Here is a 13190-nt window from a genome sequence, read left to right as displayed (position 1 = left end):
CCTCAATCCGGATCCATGCAATCAATTGCTCTAGCTTCTGAATAATGCTTCCACTGCACCCACAACATCTTATGTAGGTATTTCTTACTGCTTCAATTTAATTACTACTGAAATGTGGATTATTGATTCAAGGGCTAGTGATCACATCATTTGTCACCCTAAATTTTTCAACACTATTTCCACTACCTCATCCACCTCCATTCGCATGCCGAATGGGAACATAACATCGGCCACTCACATAGGGACCGTCCAATTATTTGAAAATTTATTCCGTAAAAATGTACTATGTGTCCCTGCTTTTCCTTGTAACCTCATCTCAGTCTCCAAACTTTGTGAAGACAATAGTTGCATTTTCAAATTTTGTCCTAACACATGTGAATTCCAGGACCCTTTGACTGGTAAATTGGTGGGCTTAGGTAAGGTCCATAGAGGTCTATACTACTGGGCACCCGCTAAGTCTTCTAGAATTTTTCATCCTTGTATTACAACCAATAAAATTACCAATTGTAATGCAATGATTAATAAAATCTCTTTTATTCTTCATCAAAGATTAGGTCACAGTGCAACTATTCCTCAACCTCATTGTCCCATATGTCCATTAGCTTAGCAGGCCCGCATTACTTTTCCACATAGCACTTCCACTACAACCCAACCTTTTGCTTTGATCCATCTTGATATTTGGAACCATGATGGATCCAGATTTTTCCTCACCATTATCAATGACTTTTCCCGAGATACATGGACATTCTTCATGCAAGCCAAAACCTAAACACTTACCCATATCGCACATTTCTTGGCCATGGTCACCGCACAATTTTGTACTTCCGTCCAAAGGGTTGGAACCGACAATGCAAGAGATTTTTTAAATCATAATTGTTCATCTCTTTTTTCATCACTTGGCATCCTGCATGAAAGCTCTTGCATGTATATTCCATAAAAATATGGGGTTGTCGAAAGAAAACAGGTCATCTCCTAGAAGTAGCCTATGCCCTCAAACACCAAGCCCACCTACCCATCTCTTTTTGGAGTGAATGTGTGATCACTGTTACCTACCTGATCAACCAAATGTCAATCAGAGTTCTTCATGGAAAGACCCCTTATGAGGTATTATTCAAGAAACAACCACCTTTAGATCATCTTCGAGTCTTTAGCTATCTTTGTTATGCAGCCACTCTTGGATCACATGATAAGTTTGGTACCCGGGCCACCCGTTGTATTTTTATGGGATAACTTATGCTTCAAAAAGGTTACAGGCTATATGATCCAGTTGCAAACAAGTTTTTGATCTCCGGAGATGTTGTGTTTCATGAAGGCATCTTTCCATTTGCCACAGAGGATACTGTTCCACTACCATCACCCAAGTTTTTCCCTGACACTGATATTCTTCAAGATCCTTTGTTCACTATGATACCTAATCCATTAGTTTCTCAGCCCAGCACTCCTACTATTGACTCTGACACATTAACCACTGATAATACTATAGTAGATTCACCTATTCAAATCCCTACTCCTATTTCTCCACCAAGATCCCCTATTCTGGCTCCAATTATTCCTACACACCATAATACTCGCCAGACTTGACCACCAATCTGGGCAATAGATTATGTGTGTCCTACCATTCCAGATCCTTTAGATACAATGTACCTTACCTCCAATTATGTGAGTTATGATCGTCCTTCTCTTATACACAGAGCTTGTATCAGTCACATCTCTGTTGAACGAGAACTCACTAGTTACTCAGATGTTATTCAACATTCTCACTAGCGTCAAGCCATGGCTGCTGAGCTTATTGCTCTATCTCATAATCATACCTGGGATCTAGTGCCCCGCCCCTCTCATAGAAAACTCATTGGCTGTAAGTGGGTCTACAAAATCAAGCATCATGCTGATGGCTCCATTAAACAGTACAAAGCTCAATTAGGGGCCAAGGGATACACTCAGCGTGAAGGTTTTGATTATCAGGACACTTTTTCACTAGTAGCCAAACATGTCACTATTCGTGCTTTTCTTACAGTGGCTTCTGTTCGTGACTGGCCTTTCCATCAAATGGATGTTCATAATGCCTTTCTTCATGGTGATCTTCATGAGGAAATTTATATGGATCTTCCTCTGGGATTTTGCAGATAGGGGGAGAACACAATATGTCGTCTGCAAAAATCTATTTATGGGCTAAAACAAGCATCCCAACAATGCAATGAGAAATTCAGTAAAGCTCTCACTGACATAGGATTTGTTCAATCCAAATATCACTAAGCATTATTTACCTGGCACAAAGGTAAAACTTTCATTGCTCTCATCATCTATATCAATAACATTCTTATTACAGGAAATGATGAAGCAAGCATTAAATCCTTAAAAGAGCATCTCAACAGACAGTTCCGAATAAAGGATCTAGCAGAGCCAAAGTATTTCCTAGGCATTAAAATTGCAAGATCCCTGGCGGAAATATCCCTTAGCCAACGGAAATATTTCTTGGAACTCATTTCTGATTCAAGGCTATTAGGATGCAAGCCAAGTATTATTCTAGTAGAACAGAATACATAGTTGACTACTTAGGTATATGATAGTGGGATATCATCCTTCGAAGATGATCCACCTCTGGAAGACCCTACTAAGTATCAAAGACTTGTTGGGCGATTGATCTATGTCGCCATGACTCATCCAGACATTAGTTATGTAGTCCACATTCTTAGCCAGTTCATGCATGGACCTAAATAATCTCGCAAGGATGCAGCGATAAAGGTTCTAAAATACTTAAAAGGGTGTCCTGGGTTGGGACTCCTTCTTCCTTGAGACAAAGAGTTGGATATCACAGATCACTGTGACTCAAACTGGGCCACATGTCCAATAACAAGAAAATCACTTACAGGTTCCTACATCAAGCTAAGGGGAGCTCTTATTTCTTGGAAGACTAAGAAACAATCAACAGTATCTCTATCTTCAGCAGAAGCCAAATATAGAGCCATGACAAAGACGACATGTGAGATCATCTGGATCTAGGGTTATTGGAAGATCTAAAGGTACAAGTAAGAAAGCCTATCATTTTATACTGTGACAACAAAGCTGCAAATGACATAGCAGTGAATCCAGTATTCCATGAGAGAACGAAACATATAGAAATTGATTGCAACTTCGTCAGAAAAAAAGTACAAGAAAGGGTAATCAAGGCTTTGCACATTCGTACTTCAGAACAACTAGCAGACATTTTCACAAAGTCATTATGCAGCCAACAACATTCATATCTACTTAGCAAGCTTGGAGTTCTTGATATCTACAAACCACAAGCTGGAGGGGGAGTGATGAATTATGGAATGCACAAATTTTTATAGCTTTTCCTTGATCTCTGCTAGCTGAGATGAAGGAATGATTTTGGCATTCAATCAATCCCTAATTTATGTGATTGATTGAATAATTACATTTATTTGTATTTATTATTTTCCTTTTCTACATTTACAAAATTTGTATAAATTAACCATTGTACATGCTTATACAATACGAAATATATAGAAATTCTTCTCTCTTCTTTCTTCTCTTTGGCATACTTTGGTAGTATCATTATCTTGAACTACTAGTCTTTGTTTCACCATCTCGATTCCTTACACAATCATTTGATTCTTCCCTTTGTTCATTTTAGCTTTATTGGTTTTTTCTTGAGTTTGGGCAATTATTTTGTTAGTGGTGAGAAAAATTAGTGTGAACACGTAACTGTGAGTTGAGGCATGCAATGGTTTCAATGAATGTGCTTGAGAGTCTTGTATTAATATCTGCCTCCACTAAGGTGCTTTGAGTATCACAAATTGCGTATGGCTTATGTAATATACTTGCTTAAAGAATTATAGGTTATAGAGGTAAATAAATATGATATTCATGGAGTAATTACTATGACTTTTTAACAGTTAAATTTTGGAGAATGACGGGAAGATTCGAAATCTTCAGATAGATTACCTAGAATTTTATTAGACACACTTGTTTTAGTTGAGTTGCACATTTCATGAGGAATGATTGTTCATTTATAAGGAATAAATATTTATTCTGTGAGGAACGTCATTCCTTCATAAGGTACGACCGTTCCCAATAAAGGAATGATCGTTTCTTTGGTCTAATTAAAATCATTTTGTGCCTTCAGTGTGATGGAGCTGATGTGACAGTATCAACTCAACTGCCATATCAGAGTTGTACAAGAAATTTATAAGAATAAGTTGTGGGCGTAGCATTACTCTAAGTTTATTTATTCATCAATCATGCAACATTATAAAATGGGGGATAAATTGGACTAATTAAAATGGATTATTTTTAACTCATCATTAAGAAGTTCGAAACAATAAGTTCGTAGAGATATGTTTGACCTAACTACTTCTGTTAATTACTATCCTTTTTAGATTATTTTTTTAATAAAAAAATAAAAAATTCCAACTTCATGTTTATTTTAAAAAAAAATATAATATAAATCACAAATATCATATTTTTTTTTTAAAAAAAAAAAAATTGCAAAGGAGGAAGAGGAGGAGAAGAAGATTAAACACAAGAACAATATTTAAATTAACCGCAAACTCTTACATAAAGCCAACAAAAAGCATGGAACAACTACTGGCCAAATGGGTCATCAAGTGACCTGAATGCCAATTTTATTTATCACTTGCTATCTACCACCACCTCATATCATAACACACTGTGTTATTCCTTTTCTCTACTGTTGGATTACTCTATTTTGATTCTCCTCTCATGGGACGGTGTACCCTGCAAAATCAAATTCAAAATTAATTATATATTGAGACACAAGGTTAAAATTGAATATATATTTTTTTCAAATCAATGGCTTTGTTACACTTAGAAGTTTAAATATCTCCAATGCAATTCTAGATAAGAAACTTATCCAGAGAAAAATTTACTGCTTAACGAACGAAAAGCAGGAATGCCTATTCTTTTTGGCAATCATTAATGCATTAGAAATTTTTCACTAATGCGTTTGGCACATTGATTTTATTCAATTGGGTATTCAAGAAAAAATGAGAAAGCTTAGTCATTGAAATGACACTTGACCAATGGCACTATGGCAATGTCCTATACAAGAAAAAAGAAAAATCACAAGATAAAAAGCATTGAGAAAACTAACATTTAAAAAATAAATATATAAAATGATTAATCAATTGGGTTTTGCCTTAATAATGCTTGTTCAACTTGCCACCATGCAAATGAAAAATGAAAACATAAAATGGGAAAACTAGCTTTGAATTACTTACTTCCACACTTCTTTCCGGCGGACCTCTTCTTAATGTTGCATCGTTTGGGGATTGTAATAGCAATGGCAGGGTTAATTCTAGCCTGCTTAGCCAAAGGCGACAACAAAACGGCACAAAGACATTTTGGTGCAGTCTTGATCAACGCACCTACTTTTGAGCAACAGAGTGGCGGAACCTTAGCCCTGGCATTTCCAGCCGCGCTCAAACACGGGCTCAAGCTAGTCGCCGCTGACCTAATTGGAGTCTTCCCACACTCTCCAGCCCCATCAACAAAACCCTTTGAACCCACCAACACCACCAAGAACAAAGCCACAACGCAAGTTTTCATGATCAGTAATGTCAATTTCTCTCTCGACTTCAAATAACTAGAACTGATCGACACTGAATTCTGAAAGCCAAAACACAGCGAGTATAAATAGTGAAATTTTGAGAGAGAAAATTATGTGGGGTGTTTTTGGGTGGCTAGTGCGGTAGTTGTGGAATGGAAACGTGGAGGAATTTTATGGTTTGAGGGTTAGTTTATTCGAGAGGTTATTATTACAATCATTTGATTGTTTTGAGGATGAGTTAGTGAGTGAAACGTTCATAAGTTGACACATAAGATTTGGTTCATTTTAGCTTTATTGGTTTTTTCTGGAGTTTCCGCAATTGTTTTGTTAGTGGTGAGAAAAATTAGTGTGAACACGTAACTGTAAGTTGAGGCATGCAATGGTTTCAATGAATGTGCTTGAGAGTCTTGTATTAATATATGCCTCCACTAAGGTGCTTTGACTTTGAGTGTCACAAATTGCGTATGGCTTATGTAATACACTTGCTTAAAGAATTATAGGTTATAGAGGAAATAAATGTGGTATTAATGGAGGAATTACTATGTCTTTTTGCAATAATATAATTTTAACATAAGTTAAATTTTGGAGAATGAGGTGAAGATTCGAAAATCTTCAAATAGATTTCCTAGAATTTTAATTAATAAATTAGTTGATTGTAAAGAGAAAATGAAAATAAGAGATAATATTGTGTTTATTGATCGAGTAAATTCATATGTTCACACTTCACTCTTTTTAGTAGACATATTTTTTTTTTATTACCGAGGATGTTTGTACCAACTTGCGTACACCTTAACTAATTATATAGAACCCCGAAACTATTAACCGAACAAAAACTCTAATAACTATCTCTATTAATAGTCAATGTGAATCAAACTTAAAATATTTTAAGTAATACATTTAAAAGTCTTAGTTGACTACTCAAATCATCTAGTGGTGGTTAGTAGAAACACTTGCTTTAGTGCGAAATTTTTTGAAATGAGTAGTTACAAACTTACAATTTGATATTGTCACTCTATGTTTATTGTGTCTTCCCTTGTCAACTCTTGAATTTTAGCCTCATCTTCAAGACTTTGGGCCTTTTTAATATGTTAAAATGCACTTATTAATGGGCCATTTAGTTCAGCCGAAATGCTAAATCAAATATGACACTTGCATTAACTCATATCCTTGCAGGTTGCAGCCCTTATCGTTAGACAAGGAATAACAAAATGTTGGATTTTAGTTACAACTTAATCATCAAGGGTTTCAATTTAAGTAACAATCTGAAACTTATTTTGATACTTTTTTTTTTCTTTTTTTTTTTTAAATTTAAACTATAATTTAGATTTTACAAGATTTTTTTATGATGATCATGTTTAAAGACCTAAACATAAATGAAAATTGGAGATTAATTTAAAGGATATAAATTTGAGAATTCTTTTTATTAAGCGTTATAGATCGAGTAAAAGGTTTATATGAAAAACAAGCTTAAAAGTTGTTTTGTTAACAATATATATACGTCAAATGGTAATAGTTTCTTTAACTAATTTTTGGTTCTAAAAAACATTTTTGTTAACAATTAAAGACATATGCAAACATGAAGCTCAATAAGGCAAATGAATTACTTTAAGAGTCGGAAACTCATCGATTACATGAAATTAATACCAAAATATTTTATCCGAACAATGTTAATAAAAAATAAATTAAAATCTAGCAAATTGTGTTCTTGTTAGTTTTCCTTTCCAAGACGAATTTCTTCCAATAATCAGTGACTTCCCTCTGAGTTTCCATCACAGTCTTCTTCACCACAGTCCCATTCTTTCCATTTTTCTGTTCACAAGTCACAGACAATTTTGCAGGAAGACTATCGAGCTCGTGCAGTACCTTTGTGATGTCGAGCACGAGACGCTCCGCGAGGGTACGGGAGAAGTCTTCTCTAACCACAACTCGAAGCACGGTAACGTGTTGAGCGTCTGCCGGCATGGTGTATGCCGGCACAATCCATCCGAAACGACGCAGCATTTCGGCTACCTCAAATTCGTTATGGCGTTTGGTGTCCTTGAGAGAAAAGGCCACCAGAGGAACTCCATCGTCCTTTGAAACGATGTTGAAGCAGCCTGTTTTCTCCAATCCTTCCTTGAGTACCATCGCGTTTTCGTGACAATTCTCCATCACATTGCGGTATCCCTCCCAGCCTAATCGAATTAGTTGATAGTATTGAGCAATGACTTGACTGGAACCTACAAGAAATAATCAAATTTCATATATAAGTTTATGTTATGAGAGGTTGAAATCAGGTGTAAAACTGGAAACAAATAGTGGGGCTCCGAGCGTCCTATTCGACGCGTTAATCGAACAATATCTTGAAAGTGAGCCCGAAATATCACATGGTGTGTATAATAAGAAATCTGGAAGTAATTAGTTTGGTTACCTTTGGAGAAATTGAGAGTGAAAGTGGGTTGATCAGCTCCAAGATAGTTAATGTGGAAGATGAGTTCATCAGGCAAGTCCTCTTTGCTCCTCCAGATAACCCACCCAATTCCGGCGTACACAAGCCCGTATTTGTGGCCACTGACGTTAATGCTCTTCACCAGTGGAAGCCTGAAATCCCATTCAAGCTCTGGGTACAAAAATGGAGCAATAAATCCACCACTGGCAGCATCAACATGAATTGGAGTATCCCATCTGTAAAATCAGCAAGAATATAGTTAATTATCAATTTAGAATTAACTTGTTCAAAAATTTAAGAGAGTCAATATATATGGTTGAATATGACATATACCCAGTTTGCTTGTTCTTTTCGAGCAAAAGATCGTTCAATAGTTTGACATCTTCAAATTCTCCATTGAGAGTAGAACCGAGGATAGCAGCAACACAAATAGTGTTTTCATCCACCATTTCTACAGCTTTGACTGGGTCCATCACATAGTAACCTTCCCTCAGTTTAACTTCCTTCAGCTCCACTTCAAAATACCTTGCAAATTTCTCCCAGCATACCTACACATAATATTAAAATTGCATGTCGATCAGATTCATGATCATCACCCTGAACAAACATCTATCACAAAGTTAATTTACTAATGGTATAATTTGTATGATACCTGGACATTGGCTCCAGTGACGATGTTGGGTTTGTCATAAGGTTTGCCCTCGGCCTTGCGCTTGTTTTGCCACTTTCTTTTGAATGCAAGGCCTGCCAGCATAATTGCCTCCGATGACCCTACTGTTCCGACTCCAACGGCTGCCTCTGACTCCTCCAGTGGAGCGTTGAATAGCCTTGCTATCATGTTCACGCATCGGTTCTGAATCAAACACAATCACCAATATTAATTGTTACAGTTTTCTACTAGTGTGGAGCATGAGACCCGGTCAATCATTGATGATGGGTCGAACTATAATCAGCAAGCAATTATCCATCATTGGTTTGAGAATTTTACAAAATCATTGTAGTAAAATTTTAAAGTATTTAGAGAAGAGAATATACCTGAAGCTCGGTGGTAACAGGGTACTCATCCATGTCAACATAGTTCTTGTTGATGGCAGCCATCATAAGCTTATCACACTCAGGCTCCATCCACGTCGTCACAAATGAAGCCAAGTTCAACCTCGGATTCCCATCAAGCATCAGCTCATCGTTTATGATCTGGTACGCCGCCTCCTTCGGTATCGAGTTATCCGGCATCTGAAACCTGCACCACCACCATCATCAACCACATAACATAAATATTTTACCTTCAAAACCACTCCAAAAAAAAAATAATAATAAAACAAAACAAAACAAAATAAACTTCTTAAAATTCACCTAGGAAGTGAGTTTCGAACGTAGCGAGAGGCGAAGGTAGAATGGATTGAAACATCAGACTCAGAAGCCGTCTTGGATAGCACCATTTTGAAAGTAAAGAAATTGAAAAGATGGAGAGATTGAGCTCTTTGTTATTGCTATTGGTTACACTGTGAGTTGCTTGGAGAAGAGAGTTTCGTATTTATAGCTTTTAGATGTTACCAATACGCAACGTGGGAACGACGAAGCAACATGAACTTATTCTTTGCATATCTTTTTTTTTTTTTTCTGATTGATCTAGAAAACTCAAATTGACTGTGTTTTTTTTATTATTATTTTTCATAGAACGACGCCAAATGGGTTTAGCGTTTTGGCTGACAGGAGATGTGATGTCAGGTTGTATCTGTNACCATTTTGAAAGTAAAGAAATTGAAAAGATGGAGAGATTGAGCTCTTTGTTATTGCTATTGGTTACACTGTGAGTTGCTTGGAGAAGAGAGTTTCGTATTTATAGCTTTTAGATGTTACCAATACGCAACGTGGGAACGACGAAGCAACATGAACTTATTCTTTGCATATCTTTTTTTTTTTTTTCTGATTGATCTAGAAAACTCAAATTGACTGTGTTTTTTTTATTATTATTTTTCATAGAACGACGCCAAGAAAACTCAAATTGACTGTGTTTTTTTTATTATTATTTTTCATAGAACGACGCCAAATGGGTTTAGCGTTTTGGCTTACGGGAAGATGTGATGTCAGGTTGTATCTGTATGGCAAATGTCAGGTAAACATCACTGACCGTTGAATTGAATCAATCAACTTCAACGGAAAAGATCAACCGTTGAAGTTCTCCAGTTTTGTGCCGCGTATAGTTTTCTTTACTTGGGTGGTCTTTCGATGACCCACTGAAATGCAATAGCAGAGAAATTTCTTGGTCAAAAAGTTTTTTGGTAAGTCAAGAATTTGATTCCTGTTTTCAGCTTCATTTTACATCTTTACCCCTCTAGGATTAGGATTATTATTATTCAAATCCTACAATTTAAGTTACTGAGATAAACCCTCTAATTCTAGCATATGTTAAATTATGTAAGGGCAGAACCTTATCAGTAAATTTAGGTTAATGTTAGCTTAGGGACATCATTGTCTCTACATAAAAAAAAAAAAAAATATATATTATTTCAGAGTCAAGGTTTTACTAATGGTTGTTAGTTTGAGGAGATATTTCCCTTATTATTATTAGATTGCTTTAATTAATTATGTTGAGACTGCTTTCATACTTGTTATTATTAGACAATTTAAAGGCAGATTCTATAAAATCTGATTCTTATCAATGCATGATCTTCTTACCTGATTTGTAATTAATATGGAAGAATTACTAAAAATGAATAAATAATAATAAAACTTTAATATTTTGAGACCTATGCTATGCATCATAAATTCCTTATAAACTTAAAATAAAAATTTAAATAAGAATGGATCATAATTCATCTATGTTAAAATTAGTTTAATTAAGCGAATTTTATGCATCTTATGCTAATTTTTATTTGAGTAAAATGATTGTAACAGTTTTTTCTTCAAAAATTTAAAATTTCTTACATGAGATTTTATCGCCGACAAAATATGAAACCAACAACACCATAATTATAACCTAAGACTTACCAAACTTCATTAGAAGTCAATAAATTATTAATATTTTAATTATTGAATTTCCATCACTTAATTAGTGTTTAATGTTTATTCTTCTTAAAAATATGTTGGCCATCCTAGCAAACACGTTTTTTAATGGCTTGTTTCATCGAATACGTCTAAAAGGAAAAAAGCATTAATTCTTAACAACTCTTTAAAAAATTGAACTTGAGAAAGAACAAATAAAAAGAATAAAATAAAGTGTTAACTAAACACCCTTCAAGTTTATGAAATAATACTAATCCCTCTTTAGTGAGCCATCAAAATTTATACTTTTATGAGTTATTGAATATTATCAAATTATTCTCTTATCGTTTATTTTAAAACCTAAAACATAATAAAAAGGAGGATTTTTGTTATTTTTAAAATTTTTAAAGTCTTTTGATATTTTGTCATTCTCTATATGTTTCCTTAACTTTAAAAATAAATAACAAGGTATTTAAAACTTTTTTTTTTTGGTATCCTAGGGTATCTACGTCAGTTTACAAGCACATCAATTAATCATATTAGACCTTAAAGTTAAGAGTCAGTTAAGCTTTTAATGACTATTCCTTATTAGTAATCGTAAGGATTTTAACTTAAGATCTCTTGAATAATACACCCAAGAGTCTCTAAAGAACCATTAAACTACGTAGTGGTAGTTGGTATTCGAAACTCAAAGTCATATAAACGGAAACTCTTACCTATTCCGTGACCACATAATGGGTTAAAATGGTCAACTTTAATGCACTTATTTTTGAAAATCGACGGCATTTCACCTAACCTTTGTTTTTTCTAGTATTTAACCAATTAAGTTAGTTGGTGATCAGGGAAACATAAAACTTGCAAGTTAAACATTGACGTTGGCCAGCAGACACCTTTGAAATTCAAACCATTAGAAAATTATTATAATTAATGTCAATAGAATAAAATTTTGTAGTCCAAGATCATTGGAAGGACACAAACTGGACCTCGTTTCTAAGTTTACAATTAAAATGCTTCAAACTTCCTTTAAGGTTTAGTTGAAATTGTGTGCTATATTCATCTTTAAAACTTATGAAAAGGTTATAGTTATTATAAAAATTATTGATACTGTTTATGAAGCTTTAAAAGATTTATAAAAAAAATAATAAATAAAAAAAGATTAAGGAAGAATTAAATCATTGAATATAAATTAATCGTTCCATCAAGGGAACACAATTCCAGCATCTCATTCTTTACTGTATTCTCAAGGCATCAAGAGATAAGATTTAATAACAATTAATTATTAATTATTTAATTATAACTTGACCAAGTAATATTATTAAATATAAATTAATCGTTACATCAAGAGAACACAAAATTGTGATAGTTTTTAATAAAATATACCACACATGAAATTGAGATTTTATAATATGGTTTAGTAAAATTATTAATCGGTATTCACAGCTCAAGAAAAAAAGCTGACAAATTGGGGAAATTTACTTAGTTAACGAAATCAAATTTAAAAAATAAATAATTTTTAAATGGCTTTATTAGCCAGACTTTTAATTATATATTTTATAGAATAAATATTTTTTTCCAAAAAAGTAACTAGAAATATGTCCAAACAAGTATCGATCGAGTTTCCAAAAGCAGTTTAGATTTCAACAATTTATTCCAGCATCTTATTCCTTACTGCATTCTCAAGCCAGCAACAGAACATTTGTGACTGTGATTGTGATTTGTGACAGTGAAAGATTATCAATATACCCTTAACAGAAAGCTTAATGGAATAATAGTATCTATATAAATACAAACATAAATCGATAAATCTATGATCGGCTAAATGAAAATTAATTATATTGTTGTGCGGAAGGTGGATAAATCCTCAATTGGCATCCAAATATTTCGCGATATGGATCTCATAATTAAGGTCGATGATCACGCAGTTTATCGTTTAAACGAATTTGATTTTATCTCCAACTCAAACTTGTTACGGGTACTATACAAACCAAATTATAATATGTTTTCAGAAATTTGCGAGAGAGACTCAGAAATGAGAAAATCAATCAGATAACTCTTTGTAAATTAAATCTCTGATATCGTACACTCAAATCTCAATAACATAACAACGGGTGTAGGTTTTTGCATTATAAGCAGCCAAACCACTTTAAAATGTTTTTGTTCTTTTTTCTTTGATATTTTATATTTTTTATTGTACATTCATCATTGAAT

At 34.1% G+C, this 13190-nt stretch overlaps 3 protein-coding genes across 3 annotated transcripts in view; all 3 read right to left on the bottom strand.

Moving 5' to 3' along the window:
• The window catches only part of LOC116113527 (non-specific lipid-transfer protein 4.1-like), a 31660-nt gene extending 25888 nt beyond the window's left edge, over positions 1-5772 (bottom strand). Inside the window, exon 1 of the mRNA XM_031399677.1 lies at positions 5569-5772. The gene's annotated coding sequence lies outside the window, so the exon portion shown is untranslated. The remainder of the gene's footprint in view (positions 1-5568) is intronic.
• On the bottom strand, positions 4673-5595 carry LOC116113528 (lipid transfer-like protein VAS). The gene is made up of 2 exons (XM_031399678.1): positions 5241-5595; positions 4673-4737 (listed from the first exon to the last, which is right to left on the bottom strand). Exons 1-2 carry the CDS (start codon positions 5566-5568, stop codon positions 4721-4723), a joined length of 345 nt encoding a protein of 114 aa, XP_031255538.1. The 5' UTR covers positions 5569-5595; the 3' UTR covers positions 4673-4720.
• Positions 5773-7150: 1378 nt separating the features above from the next.
• Positions 7151-9512, bottom strand: LOC116113526 (glutamate decarboxylase 4). The gene is made up of 6 exons (XM_031399674.1): positions 9351-9512; positions 9033-9237; positions 8650-8850; positions 8331-8545; positions 7980-8233; positions 7151-7788 (listed from the first exon to the last, which is right to left on the bottom strand). The coding sequence occupies exons 1-6, from the start codon at positions 9434-9436 to the stop codon at positions 7259-7261; spliced, it is 1491 nt and encodes a 496-aa protein (XP_031255534.1). The 5' UTR covers positions 9437-9512; the 3' UTR covers positions 7151-7258.
• Positions 9513-13190: the final 3678 nt, after the last annotated feature.

This window comes from Pistacia vera, unplaced genomic scaffold (assembly GCF_008641045.1).
Source record: "Pistacia vera cultivar Batoury unplaced genomic scaffold, PisVer_v2 Contig680, whole genome shotgun sequence".
In the NCBI taxonomy this organism is placed as follows: Eukaryota; Viridiplantae; Streptophyta; class Magnoliopsida; order Sapindales; family Anacardiaceae; genus Pistacia; species Pistacia vera.
This window is presented reverse-complemented; position numbering and strand designations above follow the sequence as displayed.

Excerpts from the sequence above, each read along its gene's own strand:
- LOC116113528 (XM_031399678.1), bottom strand. The coding sequence starts at position 5,568 with ATGAAAACTTGCGTTGTGGCTTTGTTCTTGGTGGTGTTGGTGGGTTCA.
- LOC116113526 (XM_031399674.1), bottom strand. The coding sequence starts at position 9,436 with ATGGTGCTATCCAAGACGGCTTCTGAGTCTGATGTTTCAATCCATTCT. Across the intron at positions 8,546-8,649 it reads TCACTGGAGCCAATGTCCAG|GTATGCTGGGAGAAATTTGC; the intron begins GTATCATACAAA and ends TATTATGTGTAG. Across the intron at positions 7,789-7,979 it reads CACTCTCAATTTCTCCAAAG|GTTCCAGTCAAGTCATTGCT; the intron begins GTAACCAAACTA and ends TATTTCTTGTAG.